We start from the raw sequence: 19960 nt of genomic DNA, 5'->3' as shown, positions 1-19960 counted from the left end.
GTGCAGGGTCACACCGCATCATTGACACAGATTTTGATGATGCTATTGCGGTAGTTACAACAGGTGGGTTGTGTTGGGAGGAGGAGGCATGGTTACACTGTTGCGTGTTACACTGTGTTTGGTAGGCCTCCGGCAAAGGGCGGGAGAGGGGGTGACCCACGTCCGCTCCCGATAAAAGCAAATTTTATCAGCTCTGGAGACAGTGCGCCACGAAAACCTGGCTCCCAAGGGGGCTGTGATAGTTGAATTTCTTAGCGGAAGGTGTGGGCCTTATGTCTGCTATATTTGGGTCCCGCATTAATGCCTTTCTCTCAGATTACCACATGGACCTGTGGCAAAGGCCTGGTTTCCACCTGAATGCGGTGATTCAGCAGAATGTTAGTATGTGTCTGATGACCCGATGGATGGGGATCGGAACTCTGCGCCCTGTCACCGGACGCTCTCTCCCCCGTTGCCGGAATGTAGACGACCAACCTACTGAGAAAAAACGTGATGGTCCAAGCATGGTGCCTAGAGGGACGTTCACAGTCATTCTCAACAGTCGATGTCTTTTTTGTTTTCGTTGCATGCCTGCAGTAGATTAAAGAGTCGCTGGCTGTAGAAAGAAAGACAAAAAAGGATACTTTGCATTTAAGAATAAAACAATTCACACTGTAACTGTTGCTTATGCCTTGGCTTAATGATGCTTCCACTATTAGCGCAGACTGAAGAGGCGTAAATGTTATTTTCTTAAAAAGCACAAGGCAGTTTTGGCCCAACGGGTGTGTTCTCTACCCGTTGTCTCATGAACAAACAGGTTTTAATAAACCTGTTTTTTTTTTTAATAATGAATGAATGTTTTGACCAGTTCCTTACTTGTAACTCTTAATTTAGTAAGGCCGTAAGTAAAAAGTATGGGCCTAATGTTTCACTGAGATGCAATGTAATGGTTGCCAAGGCTTTTTCACTTTAATAAGGATGACCTGGAAGATGCATGGCATCAGCTATCATGTAAATTTACAGAGCACTGTGCAGCAGTGTTTGGCCCCTTGCGAAGCTTACAGCAGGTATCCTTTAACCTGAGCTCTTTCCTTTGGCATGATGAGAGCTGCCCTTTAACTGTAGTAGAGCACCCATCCAAGCATGATTCCAAGTAGTTCCTGGGAAGCAGTAGAAAATGTGTAGCCAGCGCGTGTTCTGTAGTCTGGGCTGAAACTGAGGGCAGGCACCTTGATGTCATGCCACACGCACACAACTGTTCTGTTGCGTTGCTGTGGTGCCCCTTCACTCCTGCCCCCCGTCAACCCCCTGGTGGCACCAACGCAATCATGCAGGACTGCTGTGAACAGAGTTGCGTGTTGACCTGGGCTGGGGATAGATAGGGGCCACAGCTACTCCCTCCTGATGGTGCTGCTGTGTCCTTTCACCTCCGTGGCCATACCCCATCTCTTTGGGGGAACAGCAGCAGAGAGAAGCTCACGGGAGAAGGAGCGCACCCCCACGCTAACAGTGCCCGAGCAGCAGAGGACCCCACAGCTTCGCTCTCGCTCTGTCTCGCCGCACCGCGATGACCAGGGCAGGGGCCGCTCTCGACCCCCCAACATGCCCATACAAAGGTAAGGGCTCATTTATTAGCGACTGTCACATTCTCATGTCCACCGCACTCATGGACATTGTAGGCTTTCAGAAAACTGGATCCTTTTCCCTTAGCTTTCTATAATTTTTCCTTAAGGCTTCTCTCGGGAATAGAGGCTGTATTGACCGAACTTTTATGACACTCTAAAATTCTCACCTACTTTTTCTTGAAAGAGTAATTTTTTGAAGGGAACGCATGGTGCATGTGTGTGTGCACATTTCTCCAGGGTTCCAAGGACAAAAAGAAAACAAGGGCTGTGGTACCCAGAAGTAGTGCATATGCCAGGATATGATTTAGTATAGTCTTCACAACAACTATTCCTAGCAGCAGTGCTACAACCCAGAATCTTACTAATGCCCCTGTCTCACTTGGCGTACATCAGGAGCCTGGATGAGATCCACCAGAACCGGCAGTCCCGGTCACCCGCACACTACCACGACCGGGGCCGGCAGGAGCCTGCCTCCCAGGACTCAGATCAGGAGTACTCTGAGGACAGGTAAAGTCAGGGAGGCCCAGCTGAAATTTCTTCTCACCCAGGTCTGGGTTGGTGATCTCCTTATGAAGATGGGATCAGATGGTGAGGTGGGGGGTCTCAGTGGGCACAGGCAGGTAAAGCCAGCCATGTAGGCCAGCATATGGGAATGGATGTTGCTGTATTTCATCTGGATAAATTCTGTGTATCTCTGGCTGAACTGGGCTTAATTTGGACTCATGTATTAATGCCTTGCCTTGCAGTTTTCTTCATTTTTTAACTATTTCTGGACCAAAGTGAGCCAATATGAACTACTTCTATATTTCTTTCAATTACCAAAGGTATAAAAGGATTATCTACCTTTTATTTGTAGAGCCAACGTTTGATTCCTCAGTGTAATTTCAACCTTTCTACTGTGCGGTTTCAGAACTGACAGAGCCTTGTATTAATTAACCAAAATTATTTTTGAGGTGTTATTTCTGGCTGGTTTTCTTTATTTCTCAATCAAAGCTGTGTAATGAGGACTAGCGTTCAGGCTCACATACCACATAGCCTTTGCATTTTTGTTAGTCCCAAATCAGAATCACACTGTGAGCATAAACCCTTTTCACAGACGATCAATAAAACGTCCTGGGTTCCTCCTTTTTTAATCAGCAGTGAAGGAAGCACTCCAAACCAACTATTTTTAGGTGCAGTTCTTCTACTCAGAGGACGTATGTTACATCTTTTACAGGATAGATTATGCTAGACCTTTTCAAATGGCGTAGCGCAGTTTCACAAGACTCGTGGAGTGGTGTGGCTGTTAATTTAAAAAACTTTCACCACTTGGAGGTGCTGACGTGGTATAAATAACCTATTACAGTGCAGTTTCTTACGTTTACTGAACGTGCCATCCAGCACAGCATAAGACGTCTTTCTTTTTTAAATATTTAGTTAGTTTATACTGAATTGTAGCAAACAGCTGAGCATACAATTTTTTTTACTGTTGTACAAGACCATCTTGGACTCCAGTACTAACAAAAATTCATTATTATTATTATTATTATTATTATTACTATTATTATTATTAATGTTCTATTTGTTGTCATAACAGTTCTCAATCTTATTATTTCTTTCTGTTCCTGCATCATTCACCCACTCACCTGTCCATCCATCTTCTTCCTTTGTGTCCTGGGGTTGTGCTTTTGGTTGTTGATTCACCATGGTCACACCATCCACCACGGTAAACACAGTGAGGCCTTCTCCATGCGCAGAGCAATCCGAGGTGGGAGTGCCGAATGCCTGCACACCAACAGGTAAAGCGCCGGGCGGAGACGCCAATCCTCCTCTTCCTCCTGCCATTGCTGTCAGTAACCTCCATGGTCATCGTCCTTCTCCCCGTACGACATAATCTTAACACCGCCGCAACAAGACCCCAGGGTCTGAGGTGGCAAACAACAGTTAAAACTATCTTAAAAATAAAACAAATGAATTAGCAACACTATTGACGGGCGTGACCAGGTTTCCTGTCATTTGACAAGTTTGTCGCTGTGCGGTTTGCCTGTGTTTTTATTTTGTTCTGCATACACTTCATCTGAAAAATGTTTGTGTTTGTGCCAAAGTTAACTCCATCTTTTTTCCACCCAGCTGTCTTGAACTCTTTGGACCATCTCTTGGTTCAGCTCTTGTTTATACATATTTCGTAGTTTCGTCAGTGAAGAAAAGTACACCGATCACAGAACAGATACTGTAATGACAGGCCTGTGAAAATGTTTCCTTCACATTTCTGGCATCGTCATTCTCCTCCATCATGCACAGGCGGTTGTGGGTCTCTGTCTAGCTGCAAGTGGCTTAGTATCGGTCAGCTATCGAACGATAGTCTGCCAGTGAGCGCACCAAATTTTCTAGCAACCGAAAGACATTTACTGTTCTCTCAGTAAAAACAATCCCCTTTGAGTTAGGCACAGCAATTGATTTCAAAGACAATGCTGTGGTCTTTTTAAGAGGTGACCCCTTGAAAATGGTGCAGTTTTTTTTGGCCTTCCTCTGCATGGCTGCTTTACGTGTGTCTAATTGTCTTTTGCTCTTCTTTTTCTAATACTATTTTGCCATATTTGTCTGTTTTGCACTTTTATTTCCATTGTCGCATGCTCTCTGTGTAGCAATAGAACTGGGAACTATAGGTACGGTAATACACTCCCACCCAGAATGCCCGTACTGATGGATGGTATTCATAAGACACCTACAGGTAAGCAGGTGGAAGACAGTGGAGGTCAGGTCTCTCTGTTCTGGAAACAGTGCACCCGTGTAATAGCTGCTACCCTCACTGTTGCTCCTCATGCACTCCATGTCTTTGTCTCTTTCCTGAACGTGTTCTAGTCCGCGTGAAATTCAGTGTTGGAGTGCTGGTCCCCCGTCTCGCATCCTTTAGCCCGTTACTGCTGAATTTCTTCTCATGTTTTTCCGGTGCTCGCTCCTCTCTCTCGGAGTGACCTCATGCTTGCTACTGGACTTTGTGCACGATGGCTTGACCTTCGGAGAAACTTTGGGCCAATTCCCTGCAATGCAAGGCGAAGTCCGTGCAGGGTTTGGATGTTTCCATAATGTTTGCATAATGCATTCTAGCCATCAGTGTTGCCATCCTCAAACAAATTAGCAAAGAGAGAGAAAAAAAACAATTACACTGAAGGAAAGCCTAAATTACCTTGGTGCTGCAGAGCCTGGGTGAATGCTGCTCCGATTTGTTCTGCCTCCATGGATCAATGGAGAGCTTCATCCCAAAACCTGCCAGGTGCCTTTGTGTACCGAACGAATCTTGCGGATGGCATGGGGAGTTTGTAATGAGCCATCTGACACCAGGCCTGAATCTGTCTGCCAATTTCCAGTCATGCTCTCACTCTGGCAGAAATAAATAAACACACAACAAAGTTAAAAACATGCACAGTGTGTCCAAAACGCAACAAGCAAACATGAGCGATTCCGCGTTTCCCTCTCAGCATTCATTTCTTTTGATTCATTTGATGGATGTCTGTGGGATTTCAGTCGAGTCCCCCTGCCATTTTAGAAGTTGTGGGAGAGAACAGACAGAAGAGAATTTGGCGCTAAAACAGCTTGTGTTTGTTCACTTTTAAACATCAATAGATTCCCTCTTCTCTACCTGCATGCCTCCTGGAACGTGCCGGGCGAAGGATGTGGGCTTCTCATTTCATCAAGTTCTACCGATCCCCAGGCTCTTGAATTTTATCCTTAATTGCTCACGTTAGATATACAGCTGAATAATGAGTCGACATCATAAAGATACATACTGTAAGACTATACCATGAAATGTATTACTTTGGTTCATATTTAATGCCATGGTATTTAAGTTGGATTTTCTGCTTTAGATTCTTTCTGCTTGCGCTTCATTTTGCCGTGTCCCATGCATGTCTGTGAGGCTGCACCCTCCCTGTATGCCTAAAGATCAGGCAGGAGCCCAAACCAGGTAGCATCTCGCTTCCTGGGGGCACCCTCGCACACCGTGCCCATGGGTTTAGGGGCTGCAGTGTGGACAGGTGAGCTTCAAGAAATGTCACATTCCCTTGGTCAAGAGATTAGGAGCTGACGCTGAGAGCTTAATGCACAGGGTTTGATGACAGAAGGAAGTTCCGTCGCCATGTGTGCCTCAGAATGTCCACCCAGATCCTTTATGTGGAAGCACTTTTTTAATCAGAGAGCCAATCCGCCACAGTGTCTGCCGGCTGCTGACACAGACTCACAATACTGTTTTAAAACATCAACAATATTTCCTGTGCTGAAGGAGTTCTGCTCCTTACGGAGGGAAGCTGTATCTGTTCAGGCACTCCTTTGCACACACCCAAAGAAGACTCCCATGGCCATACTCAAAGATCCATCTCGTGGGCTCAGCTGACCCCAAGACTGCCTGTCTGCTTATCGCCTGTTGAGATATACATGCCCTTTTATGATTTGGTATCTAACATGTTTTTCCTTTTTTTTTTTTGTTTCTTTCTTTTTTTGTTCCTTCTCGACCTCCATTGGATGCCATGTTGTGGCCCTAGTGATCTGCAGCCCTCTCTTGACAGGGTTAGAAGTGCTAGTACCAACTGTTTGAGACCAGATACTAGTTTCCATTCACCCGAACGAGAAAGGTACACAGAAAAGACTTTTTTACTTTTTTTTCCCTCCTTTTCTTCCTTTGCTTTGTTCTGGTGGTCTGAAAGATCTCTGTCTCTGTTGTTCTTCATTGCTGCAGCTATAAATAGGTGGCTGAATGCACTTGTGTGTGTATGCAGTGCTTGTTGCCTGTGTGAGTGGGTGTGAGGAGTGTAACATAAATGTGCTGATGCTTTTCGTGGCTTAGAACAGGGTGCGGTTACAGACCAACTGCAGTAGACGCACCTTCTCTAGCCTATAAAGAGTGTGGCTCTTTAAGTTTTGCTTTACTTTTACTTTTCTTCTGTTTCCATGTGCAAAATGTATCCCACAGTCTTACTGAAAGTTCGCCCTGTTGCACATTGTTTCAACAATAAGAAAATGCTTAAACTTTGCATAATAAGACATTTTTTGAACATTCACAAATATTGGCCTGCTTTAAATTTGCTGCCTAAAACCCACAGTGGCATCATAAAATGTAAAAGACAAATGCTTCTTCTTCAACAGCAGCGCATGTTTTGCCTATAGCCTGTCATAAAGGGATGGAACTGGGTATTTATTTGATAAACATCACCAGTCTCAAGGTCACTGCATCCATTCCTCCCATGAGTGCATGTGTATATTGAACATTGTGACCACCATTAGACATTAGTTTCTGTGGACACGTGTTGATTGGTGAACACGTTCACGATCAATTTCGCTGTTGGTGTTGAATTATCCCTATGATTTATGACTGGACTACAGGGGGCAGCTTAACTGTTCTTCTGGAGGTCCACACCACCTGTAGTGAGAGGCCAGTGAACCCAGCCCATAAATGTGTTGTGATCACACCACTTCTCTGAAACAAAGAGGCCACCGTATTGCCCTTGGACTAAGCCCTGTGTGCTGTGGACCATAAAGGCACGGTTCGTCCTGTCCTAACTTATCTTATGTGTTTCTCCTGTCCCTCATCCCTGTGGGATGGGGGGCGACTGTGGGACTGTGGGGCCGCCACTCAGATGCACCCAGTCTCTGCCCCGCAAACGGCCCACCAGCCCCAGGATATTAATCCAGCACCCCTCCCCCGAAGACGACAGGTACCGCCCCCTCAATCCTCGGCTAACCCCGTCCCATGCGATCCTTCAGGATCCTGGCACCCGCTGCAGACCCCCTACCCTGCTGGCCTGCAGGCTCATCCCCCTTTGACTTCTGCTTGTAGCATAGTCACCCTCTATCTTGTATCCTGTAGACTAGGACACTCTAAAAACTTATGGGTTGGCATGGAGCCTAATGCTTTTTTCCTTTTAAACTGTCTTGGTAGATGTTTTAAATTCATCAGTGTGTTACACAGCACTGTGCCATCTATCAGGATGGCTATTTAGTGCAGGGTCAAGTACCCTATCCAGTGTATTAATGCATTCCATTTTTGGTCTCACGTCCAGTGTGCATTGCTGCAATGCTATCACATGTTCCATGTAGTGTCAGTGTTGACTTTTTAGGCTGAAATTGATCACATTTTTGCAGCACCGATTGTGCTGCAGACAGGCTCCTCCTCTTGAAATTTCAGGCAGCTTATAGAGACCCATGACTTTTTAGGGTGTAATAGACTAGACTGTAGACATTAGACATGCAGCCTTTATGAGAATGCACCCCCTACCGCTTCTGCCTTGTAAGAGTCTTTTTTTTTGTCTTCTGTCCCTGTGTTGTCTGTGATCAACACCATTAGAGTACAGCGGAGATGGTTAAAATAAAGCTGCCACACAGTTTGGTGCCCCCTCTGAGACACATGAAAAAATATTCACGTTACGTTTACTCATGAACATGAAACGCACAGCAACTATGAATCGTTGTCTGTTATATCTGTGCCTCAAGACTATAATGAACTGTGTCACGCAGTTCATTCCTCACATTAATTTCGAGTACCATAAGTGCTTATTAATGTGACTGGGATTGCACACTTCAAATTATCGGTCTTGTGCCGTCTGCATACATCCTTGTGTCTCCATGCTGTGTAACCATCTGCATGTCTGTCTCTGTTCCTCTGGCCCCTCCTCTCATACCCTGCCCTTCCATCCACTACCCAAACCCATGCCTCTGGCCCCACTGTTCCCATCCTCCTTCATCCAATATCCAACCTGTGTCTCTGTGCTGGTCCAATGGAGCAGCTGGATGCTGGAGACCATTGTCCCCACACAGGAGTCGGTGAACCACCTCAGTGCAAAGCCGGGGGCCCAGAGGTACCTGCAACGCTGCCCCAAGGGGGCCTTGCGCATCACATACGGCAGAGGGTGGACAGGGTCATGCATGATCCTGCTTCGCACCACCCCGTCCCTTTCCAGGCTTTGCACTGTCTCACACGGCTCACGTGCATTTTAACCACAGAATCATTACCTGACAAACACGATGCTGCAGTTTCATACCTGATCTCTCCTGTCTGACCTTGTAGAAAACTTACACCATACTGCAAGAGCAGTGCAATTTTCGTTGGTTGAATAAGTGTGTTGAGTACAGAGTGACGTGTGTGTGAATGTAGCGCTGCTTCCTTTTAGCTTCAAAAGCATGCAGGTTAGTATTTATACTGCATCACTGCTCAGTTCCAAGAAATACCTTCCATTAAAAAGAAAAGAAAACAGCAAGGAACTGACAACCGGGCTTTTTTCTCCATTCGGCTGAATGCTTCTATTGCATCTGCCGCCATCATCCTTCACAGCTTTTGTGTTTCTTTTCCGCCACTCATGTCCCATGTTGCAGGCAGTCAAGAACTCTGGACAGGCCTAACTGTCAGACAGGCATCAAGAAATGCACTGACAGTGACAGGTGGGTCAAGCCTCATCTCATACCTTGCACCGGTAGTGGTGCAGCCCCATCCTTGGCTGCTTTTTCTTAATTTCAATCACTTGCATTTGCTGTCATAACCAGATTGACATTTCATTCATTCTACTTACATTCATACAGCATTATGGATCATTATTTAATGTTCAAAGACTGAGCATTAGTTTATCACATGATCTCTTTTAAAAGATATGTTCTCAGACTTGTGAAGGTTCAGTTAATTTTCTTTCACAGTGCTTACTGTTACTGTTGGGTTTAAGCTGTAACTGCAAACAAAAGGAAATGTCTCATTTTGTGAGGTGTCAGAAATGTATTAAAGGTTTTATTAGGTAATCTGGAGTAAAGAAGCTGCTTTTTCGCTTGTGTCAGTTTCCAGTGGTTTTACTTGGGAATTTTATGTGTGCACACTTGACTTTTTCTTGCTGAACTGTAGCAAAAATAAATGTGCTGTTGCCAAAACCTTTTTCTTTTCCTTAGTTTATGCCAACCACAGGTTCATATCTATGCAGTCTCCAAGTGTGAGCCAAAACATTCAAAGTCTGCACATTATATTTTTCATCTCTTGATTCATACTTATCCCTGGATGGAAGTACATTTTGCATCTCAATGTTGTAATGGTTACAGTGACACATTTTCTGACGTGGTTTTGCTATACGTCAAGGTGAATCATACTGGGAATGCAGATCCTGTTTCATTTATCACCCTGGGCTCTTCTCCTTCCTTAGAAAACATACCCTGTATGTTGGAGGTCTTTCGGTCTTAGATTCCGCTCTTACTGCAGTGAAAACAAACTATATTATTAGCACATAGACAGATTACTAAGGACTGTGAGCTTTGTTCATTTGCTCATATGAAAAATACACTTTGAATGGGTTGTAACAGTTTATTGGAATATTCGTATCTTGCTGAGTTGGAGTCAGCTAGGATAAAGTTTAAAAAAGTTTATGGGAAGATTCTCCTTTGCAGTACTGAGTAAACAAATTAGTTTACTGCTGGGCACTTTGGTTTATTTCAGTTCATTGTGGATAAGGGTTAGAAAGCAGGTGGTGGGGAAATCCTTGGCTTATCATGGTCGTAAAGTGCAGTCAATGGATTGGTCCGTGTACGTTGCGTTCATTCACTTTTTGATTCGAAAAAATGCGAATTACGATACCTTCATTCATTTTTTCTTTTAAAAATGAAAAACAAATTATGAATTGCCTATGTTTAAAAGCCTCTTTTTTTGCTCAAAATGTACAATATTTAATATATGCCTCATTTATAGTTTCTTGCTGTCTTATTTTTTGACTTTGAGTTATTTCGTTTTGTGGTATTCTTGAACGACCCGGGTGTAAACTAATTGAAACCGCATATGATCCATCAGTGGCTTCATCAAACATTCTGGCTTCACTCCGAGTTATTCAGAAGTTAACATGGATCACTACGTGCTTCTCAAAAGCAGCAAGACAGTGACAGTAAGGGACGATGGCATGTCCGCAGAGAAAATCAGCAGGATTTTTCAGGTGCTACTTCTTAAGAATCTCAATAATAATTAAGAGCAAGTGTCGAAGCACTGTGAAGTTCTAGGTTCTACTTCTAGGTTAAACTACTTGTTAGACTGGAAATATTGTGCACTTCAGGGCATTCATCATATTTGGTATTGTGAGATTTTGATTTCTACACTTTGTATGATTAAACAAAAAGAGAAAATTAAGAAAGAAGTCCTTTTCTTTTTTGTGTGTGCTCAGAAACAATAAAAAGACGTTTTTCAATTTTTTTCTGCTTTCAATATTAAATCAAAAAACGAATGAACGCAACGTACACGGACCTGGATCCTCAGCCTTTTTTTCCTTTAACACTTTATTGTGGTTTGGATGTAATTATCTGCATATTTTGTACTGGTTTATTATACAACGTTTCTTTAAAATTTTATTTACTTTCTCTGTGTTTCATTTTTGTGATGTAGTTTCCATATTGTTTTCTATCATTCTGTATTCCTTTTTAGCCTCCTTTTTTCCTAAGAATACAGCCCATGCCCACTTTAAGGGACAATAAAGGGGAAGGAGAGCCTTTGAGGCCACTTCGTCAGAAGCCCTTTTGGGCTTCTTGCCCAAACTTGCCTTGACTGGATGGGTTTTTTCCTATGTTATCCGTTTTTGTGCTATTTGAATCTTTATGTTTAGTCTAGTCATTTCCATATACTGCATTTTTTTGCTTGAATTTGCCGTTTTCTTTAGCTATTCTCACGTTCCTATTCTACCTTGTATGTAGTGTGAAATATTGTCCTGCCTTTAATAATGCATGTGCGTTAATAACATATTTGATAAACCTTCATTTTATATCTGAGCATTTGGGACATGTTGGTTTGTCCAGATTGTTCTCAGTCTTTATCTGGAAGATTCTGGAAGTGTACTTCCCCAGTGCCTTCTCCTAGTCCTCACTAAAGATTGGTGGCCTGTAGTGACTTTGCCCTTCACTTTGTTGTTCTTGAAGTCCGATATTGAATATTTATATTTGATATTTATTTGTCACAACCTTTGGATTCTGCTGCTTTTGTTTCTCTAGTCACTTTACAAAGTCGAATGCTTCCTATGAGCATGAAGGAAAGAAAACTGTTGCCTGAGATCAATGTTGGTTAACAGTCGCTGATTAGCAGAATAAAAGTGATGTCCAGAAATATGGAATAATGAGTAAAGCATGCTCTTTTCTATAAAAACTTTTTTCTAGTTCTGTTGAGATATTTAAGATTTGGATATGAATGTGGTTACTCACCTCCTCTCTCCCTCTCTCACTTCTCTCAGAGCACACCCACATGGCAGTCACACACGCTCCCCCCCAGCCGGAACCCCGCAGTCAGGCCGCAGGGCGAGACAGCTGCCCCAGGTCCCAGTGAAAAGCAGCAGCATAGAGCAAGGTGCGCTGCGAGGGTTTGTGTGTTTCTCTGCTAACCCGCACTCTTGTCCTCCAATCTACTGACACAGCTGAACCCAGTGGCTACCAGCAATGGGCAGCAATGGGTCTCTTGCAACAGGTCCTCCTGTAGAACAGTTTCTCAGATTTTCTTGCTGGATCATGTTCACTACACATGTTATACATTTTATACATTAATCTATTGTTAAAGGTATAAGTATTTTTAGCTGGGCCCCACATCACGAGCCTCTAGCTGTGTGTTCATGAAGTCATTCCACATCCGACATTTAGTATTCCTCGTCGCTGTTCTCTGTTTCTCTGCTCTGCATCCCTCATTCTCAACTCAGCTCAACACCGTGACACTGAAGGACATGCTAATAGCAAGTCCAGTGAAAAAGGTAACATTCCAGCACACTCCTGCACGCCTCCCTTTTTCCTGTCCATCTCCACACTTACTGCTAGCTACTGCTAGCTAGCCTGTCTTTGCAGAGATTTATTTATGGCGTTCTCGAGTTTTTCCTCTTGTCGCTTCTCAATCTGAATTTTCAGTGCCTGCCGCATGCTCCTTCTGTTAAGTTTTTTCAGACACTTGGTCGTACCGTGGTTGTTCACCTATAGTAGTGCAATTCTGCCTGCACTTTGCATCTACATTTACATTATATTAGCTAAAACGTTTCCTAAGTAAAGGACATGTGGGGGTCTTTATTAATAATACTGTTATTATGAACCCCTTAGCCATAACAGTTCCATGTGAGACTGTAAACCTTATGGAATTTGGCTCCCTCTCCTCAGCTCTTGTGGTGGAGGAGCGAGCCCGACAGATGCAGAGCAAGATATATTCCTACAGGACATCCACCACCTCCAGCTCCAGTCAGGACATGGATATTGAGCTAAAGACGAAACGTGAGGTGAGCCCTTCAAAGTTTACGTGTTTGAGACAGGTCAGCAGTCTTCGTGCTTGAACACGTTTTGGAAGTTTAATACACTTGAATTGGTGAATATATGAATTACCGTCACATTGCTTATCCAGACATTACCTCTCATTGGCCAGGCAGGGCAATATATTTGCCCATTTATGACGTAGCTAGCCGTGATATCACTTACTATTCCTCCCATCAGCTGTACAAGGAGCAGCGACGGAGTTGTGACAATGTGTCTGCAAAGTCTTCGGACAGTGACATCAGTGATGTGTCAGCCATCTCTCGTGCCAGCAGTGCCTCCAGACTAAGTAGCACAAGCTACATGTCCATACAGTCCGAGCGGCCCCGGGGACGCATGAGGTGAGCCCACGCTACAGACTTCCTCCAACAGAGACAGTCACGCGTGACGGATTACATCCGTGTGGTGACTTTCTCTCCTCTACTTGGTTTGGAATTGACTAGAAAATAGTCTGCTTCAACAGGCTGTCACTGTATTATTCTGAAAAGTAACAATACTTAAACAATTTGAATACTACTGTCTCAGCAATATTTATTTAATTTCACATCTTTGATCTGGAAAAATTATAATGCAAATTTTCATCTACTTGTGGGTTTTTCTTTCTTTTTCCACACCCCTTTGCCTGTTGCTCTTTCTCCCGCTGGAACACTCTTTATGCTAACCGTTGCGTGTTTGTTGGTCACATGGGTTTGAAACAAGCAGAGATTGAAGTCCTTAGAGAGCTGCCAAGGAGCAGAGAAAAGAGAACTGTATATCATGGGGCGAGCAGGAGAGGCGAAGTTTGGGCAAGAGGTAGTTCCATACAGAGCTGATGACGTATTGTAGCTGGGAATGGGATGTAAAGGTCGGAGATGGGATTACAGTTTCTAGGCTGTAATTTTTACAGTGTAATTTTTATTATTTTTAGCTTCATGTTACAGAACGTTTTTGCATCGCAGAAAAATATCAACGTTTTGAACAAACTGATCAATACAGATTCAAAGTTTACTTTTTTACATAGCTGATATTCGGCAATCTTTGATTAGCCGATGAATCGAAAACATTCGATTCAACACACACATTTTCAGAACCGCTCATCCCATACAGGGTCATGGGGAACTGGAGCCTACCCGGTAACACAGGGCGTAAGGCCGGAGGGGGAGGGGACACACCCAGGACAGGATGCCAGTCCGTCGCAAGGCACCCCAAGCGGGACTCAAACCCCAGACCCACCGGAGAGCAGGACTGTGGTCCAACCCACTGCGCCACCGCACCCCCTCTCCATAAAACAATACTTAACAAAATGTGCAATTATGATAACAGAGTATATATAACTTGTTACTACCCAACTCTGGGCATATGACATCAGAAGTTGAAAATGTTTTAACTGATAACTGTGCCAGTTCCTGGATATGGACCCATTTTTTATGGTAATTGATGTTGACGAGACTCAGTAAACATGTTTGTGCACCCCAGGAAAATCTTAGTAGTGGTCACTGCAGTGAAAAATTCATTATTTCAGTACTCCTGTTATGTCAGCTTACATTTCCAGTTAATTTGGGTCATTTTTCTATAGAAATATGTTGAAACTGTGATGTGTTCTCTAGTCGAGAAACTCCTACTTCTACCCACCTCAATGCTAGTGCTGAGTTCCTTCAAGCTCCTATTCTCTTCCATACCTCGAGTCAAGTAGGGGCTAACTTGGGCTGTCTTACACAATTTCGCAGAGCTTGTTGAGGGTTTCTGGCAATGTGTGTAAATGGCATTTATTGACTTGTTCTGGCAGAGATAAATTCTTTAATGACTAAAGAAATCACTGTACAAGGGCTTTTGAATGAATCAATGAATTCAACAAATCAAGATTTTTTTTCACAAATATACTAAGTACCATCAATCACGTCAAAGTAATAGCTCTCAATAGACGATCTAGGAGTACAAAACTGAGAAAGAATCAGTACAGATGACTCCAGACATACATATACACCTATTGTAGCTCCTTCTCTCACCAATACACACAGACAGAGCACAAAAGTTCCCATTCAACCTAAAGTTTGAAGTATTTCTCTGCTACAGCCATTAATCTGAACCACATCACCAGCAGGCCAAGGCCCCTAATATTTGCATATTGACTAGGCTGTTGTGATGGTCATTAAATGTCTTCTTGACAACACATTTTATAGACTTACTCTACATAGCAGGTGCCAACAGCCCTATGGTAAAAATAAATTACAGCAAATTGGATCAATTTTGCAGTCATATCATTTGGTTTACAGTTGTTAAACAGGATGTTTTGCTTGACTGTTTGCTGTTTATCACTCTGTTGCTACCTGTTCTGTTTCTATTTTTGTTTTCAAATTCTATTTGCCCTGATTATTCTCCTCGCTTTAATATGTAAGGCTGAATATGTATTTCTCTTTTTGATTATGATTTAATATTGTATAGAGAACTCTTTAAAATGTAGATTGTCTTCTGCATCTGCAGAGTAACTATTAGAAGTCATGTCGTGAAAGGCATAAATTCGTTCACAGCACCAAAAAAACTCTGCCTTATTCATTAGAGGCATATAATTTTGGTTTTGCATATCTTTTCTATTTGATTATGTCCTTCCCCTCTCTGCCCATGTGTGTATGTCCCATACGTGTTTCTTGTGTATGTGTGTTTCTGTTGTGTCCCAGTTCATGCATTGCATGCCTTCTTCTGTTCTACACCCACTGTGTGGAGAACGAGGCTGACTATGGCTGCCATGCCCAACCTGTCAACTGCCCTTTCTTCACACCCCAACAAAAGGTGGCAGAGAGGCTTCATACTCTGCTGCCCCAGCCAAGCACACTTGTGCCCGAAACAGCAGCAGGAGCAGATTTGGCCAGTGTGGTCAGTCTGTCCCACAACACCCTAGCCACCTGGGAGGGAGCAGATACATGTTGGCTGCGCCTCCAAAATTTCAGCACTGCCAGCTGAAAGTCAGAGACTACTGCAGATCTGCTATTCCCACTCTTGCATTCCTTAGATTTCCCAGATGCAATGAGTGGAAATATGTCCATGCTTTACTAACAAAGGCAAACACTTTTATGAGATCTTCTCATACAGGCCTTTACATCTCAGTCTTAGTGACAGTATGGACAGCATGAAAGTTTAGGTAGACAATACCAAAATATCAGTTTTTTTATGTCAAACATGGCAGATCTAAGAAGTTCAGGGTAGCGCTGGGAACCAGAACTCCAAAGCATAGCTGAGGAAGAACACACTGACAGATGCTCTCAGTCCATCCAAACACAATGGACAAAGGTGGATGATTCCGGGTTCTGTAGCATAAAGCACCCATTTACACTCCTACCTGGGTTCCCATGATCCCGCATGAGAAGACTCACCTATCCACCTACGTGTACCATGAAGGATGGCCGCAGTGCCTGAGTGTCCTGTGGCAACTTGGGTGTCAGGTGGTTTTGTGGAGAAGCCGGAATCAAACATCATTTCCTGAGTAAAGGAGTGCATGAGAATTGAGGAAAGGGTGAGAGAAGGGATGGGGGATGATGGTTTCCCTCAAGCTCCAGTTCTTGCTTTAAAAAATCTGCTGTAGATGGTATAAAGAGACTGCAGTGGCCTTGGAGAGGCATTTCCCTCAAGGCTTTGCTGGATGTCTTGGTCAACTAATGTAGATTTCATATGGACTTTGTGCTGCCAGATCTACAGTTGGACTATGTAGCCTTTCACATTTGAATACATCGTCCTTGTCCTGTCCTGCTCCTGTCTTTTTGTTTGTGCTACATGTCACTTGTCCTTGTTTGTGCGTGATTGTTCTGTCATTAAACGTAAGCATAATCCACATTGTCTACGTTTATTTGTTTCCATTTGTTTTTACTTATTCTTTAATTACAGTTTCGGTTTTACCTAATTTACGCTGAAGCATTTATTTATGGGTATTTTATTTAAAGTGTTAATTATTTTTGTGTTACTTCTGTTGTTTTGCATATCGTTTTATCTTCTCACATTTCTGAGATGAGTTGAAATGTACCTTTTGTATTATGCAGTGTACCTGTGTAGGAGCGTACAGTAAAGTAGCATATTGTGTTTATGCAAGCCTCAAGGAATGTTACGACAGGTTATTTCTCCCTAGCCCTTGGTGAAAAGAGAAACACTGTCATGCTAGCTGAGTTCAGTTAATGCCATTTTTCTTTATTATTAATTGTCCTGTTAACATTTATGTGCCATTGTTATGTGAAAAAAAGAAATGAGCGAAGATCTGTCATTGCAGTTACTGTTTTGGACCCCATAGCAATTCTGCTTTGCCCCCACCTGTCTCCATGCCTTCCCGGTTTCAAACCCCATGATCCGTCCCCTCCCCAAACATCTCCACCCATCCTACCAGCCGCCCGATGCACCCATCTAGCCGGAGCATTTTGAAGAGCACCAGCGTGAGCGGGGAAATCTATTCGAACGAGCGCACCGACGGCAGTCAGTCAGACACGGCTCTGGGCACGCTGGGCTCCAGCAACAAGAAGCGGCGTTCGAGTTTCACTGCCCATGTGGCTGCCTTCGTGGGCTCCCGCCGCAGCCGCAGCACCTCGCAGCTCAGCCAGACTGGTGAGTCCCTCAGGAGTTTTCCTTCTGTGTCCTAACAAGGCCTTAGCCTAGTCAAATAAATTTGGAATCTGTATATAGTATCGAAGGAACAGTATGTTGAGTTGACTAAAAGTAGCAGTTAAGCATCTAAAACAATTGCAGATATACAATAGTAACACTTATCAAATTTGAGGATGTTTAGCATGATATCGGCATAATTATGTTGCTCTAGAGCTTCTTATTCCAATTGCCTAACTCAGTTAAAGCACGTTTTGACTGAAGCAGATACATTTTTCTGAGTTTTCACAGACTCACCCCTGCACAGATAGCTGGGAAATATATTGGTCTCCCAGTTATGTTGTCATTTATTATAAACGGGCTATGCAAAGGGGAATTTCAGAAACTGGCTGGTTTTCTTGGATTATTTTGACATTATTTGTGTTGGAGGCATGATGGTGCAGCAGGTAGTGCTTTAGTTGCATGTTCAAATGTATGTTTTAATCAAGTTCAAGGTGTGTAGACTTTGGCTGGATGTCTAATGTCCACAATAGAAAGAAATGTGTGGAAGAAGGCAATGGTGAACTGCTTCTCCTCCCTCCCCCCTTTACCATGAAAACCATGATTGGTTGCCATAAGTCAAATCTGGCACTTGGCCTACCTTTGTATGTTAACCAGTGTTAATGGCTTGTGATAGGGTTTGCTAGCTAACATATCTAGCATAGGTTCAGCTTGCAAAGACACACACGCACACAGTCTGAAACTGCTTGTCCCAAGCAAGGTCGTGGCAAACCGGAGCCCAACCCAGCAACACAGGGTGCAAGGGTGGAGAGGGAGGGGACACACACACACAGGATGGGACGCCAGTCCGTCACAAGGCACCCCAAGCGGGGCCCGAACCCCAGACCTGCTAGACAACAGGACCCGGCCAAACCCGCTGCAACACTGCGCCTTCTTGCAGCCAAAGAACTCTGTTGAAATTAACGTTTCCGAAGGAAAACTGCATGCTTCTAGTGGCACATCAAATAGGAAGAACTAGCTAGTTTCTACTAAGAGGCAAGACAGGGGTTAGTGCAGCTGATTCGAATCAGTCCCTCTTTTTGCCAGCCATTAGGGGACGTGGACAAGCCAGGGTCCAGGCAAGGACATACGCAGTTACAGGATAGAGCACTCAGCAGTAGTGCTCGAAGTGCCATTCGGCCACAGTAGATAAAACTGTGCTGTACTCACTGTGTTAACTGTACTGAAAACCAAGGTAAATAAAATGTATCCGTTAAATCATGGTGGATTATGGTTTGACTGCTTAAATTGTTTGTGTTTTTTTTATTACTTTGTTCTTCTCCTCAACAGTCATTACTTCATTCATATGGCCGTCATTGCAGAATCTGTTGTTAGGACTCCAGAGTTGCTTTATGACATACAGTTGAGCTGAATAGATCTCCCTGGGTGGTGTAGTGGATAGAACTGTTGCATCGCATTTAAAAGACCTGGGTTTGAATCCCCTTTCCTGCTGTAGCCCCCTTGAACAATGAGCTTACGATCAATTGCTCCAGTATAAAATATGGCTCAATAAATGTGTGAATAAGTAGCTCAGTATACAAACCTAACATTGTAAGTCACCTTAGACAAAAGGCATCTGTTGAATAATGGTTAATGGTAACAGGATGTAGACTGGAATGTTTTCCATGAAATGCAACTGATCATTTGCCCTTTGAATTTTGCCTCAAAATATTCATCCAGCTGGCCAGATTCTCGTGTTTCAAGGTAGTCGTCCATTCAGGTTTTACTTTTCCCTATGAATTTCCCGTGCAGACGGAAAATCCTTTGCATTCCAGATTTTCATCTTGTACTAGAAAAGCACACCTTTTACAATTAAGGTTACAGTTAAACATTTTTTTTACTTTGATTTGTTTAGATTTGTGAAACATGGATTTTATCTCTTGACTCAGTAGAGCACTTCGTTTGACATTTCGCTTTTGCAGTGTAAAAAAATATGGAACTCTAACCTTCCTTCATCGAGTGTCAGAAGTGCTAGCCGTTGATGTTCTGCATATCAATTAGACATTCTATAAATTGAGCTGGGTTTGTTGCTGTAGTTCCACATGCAATGACCAAAGCAGGTTGTTAGCAACGAGTCTGAATATGCTCTGTTGAAGGGGAAATATCACGGTGGCTTTGCTGAGTACTGCTGCAAAACAACCAATGACATCCTTCAGATGTTTGTGATATGAGGCAATTAATAGGATACTGATTAATAGGAAATGATTCTTTTAGCTCTAGGCAGATATGTTCAACATGGTTGGACTTCATCTAGGCTTAGCTTCTGTCTCAACCTGTGGCCTCTGGTCTGACTCGAATTTTTTGTCCTGGAATTGGATTTTGGATCAGTGCATTTTTACTATAAACAGCACAGACAGAGGGGAGGTGAGATATAAACTACAGTAATGGTTGTTAATGTGAGAACTGAGTCATTTTTGATGGTTGCAACCATAATAAAAATCATATTTGCTTTCAACAACCTAGCTGGGGGTTAGCAAACAATCCAAAAGAAAGCACAATTATGAAAAAGC

At 43.3% G+C, this 19960-nt stretch overlaps 1 protein-coding gene across 6 annotated transcripts in view; it reads left to right on the top strand.

Annotated features, from left to right (window-relative positions):
* rims1b (regulating synaptic membrane exocytosis 1b) overlaps window positions 1-19960 on the top strand; it is a 97665-nt gene that overhangs the window by 64878 nt on the left and 12827 nt on the right. Inside the window, exons 16-28 of one of the 6 annotated variants that reach the window (XM_029259238.1) lie at window positions 7-63; window positions 1442-1595; window positions 1998-2111; window positions 3320-3382; window positions 6122-6211; window positions 7214-7291; window positions 8360-8431; window positions 8946-9011; window positions 11807-11919; window positions 12284-12313; window positions 12708-12823; window positions 13035-13195; window positions 17200-17414. In XM_029259238.1, the coding sequence (XP_029115071.1) occupies window positions 7-63; window positions 1442-1595; window positions 1998-2111; window positions 3320-3382; window positions 6122-6211; window positions 7214-7291; window positions 8360-8431; window positions 8946-9011; window positions 11807-11919; window positions 12284-12313; window positions 12708-12823; window positions 13035-13195; window positions 17200-17414 (1329 nt within the window). The remainder of the gene's footprint in view (window positions 1-6; window positions 64-1441; window positions 1596-1997; window positions 2112-3319; window positions 3383-6121; window positions 6212-7213; window positions 7292-8359; window positions 8432-8945; window positions 9012-11806; window positions 11920-12283; window positions 12314-12707; window positions 12824-13034; window positions 13196-17199; window positions 17415-19960) is intronic. The other 5 variants (XM_029259237.1, XM_018750968.2, XM_018750967.2 and 2 more) reach the window with 5 other exon arrangements.

This window comes from Scleropages formosus, chromosome 16 (assembly GCF_900964775.1).
Source record: "Scleropages formosus chromosome 16, fSclFor1.1, whole genome shotgun sequence".
Taxonomy (NCBI): Eukaryota; Metazoa; Chordata; class Actinopteri; order Osteoglossiformes; family Osteoglossidae; genus Scleropages; species Scleropages formosus.
Note: the sequence above shows the minus strand (reverse complement) of the source record. Positions and strands in the feature narration are given on the sequence as shown.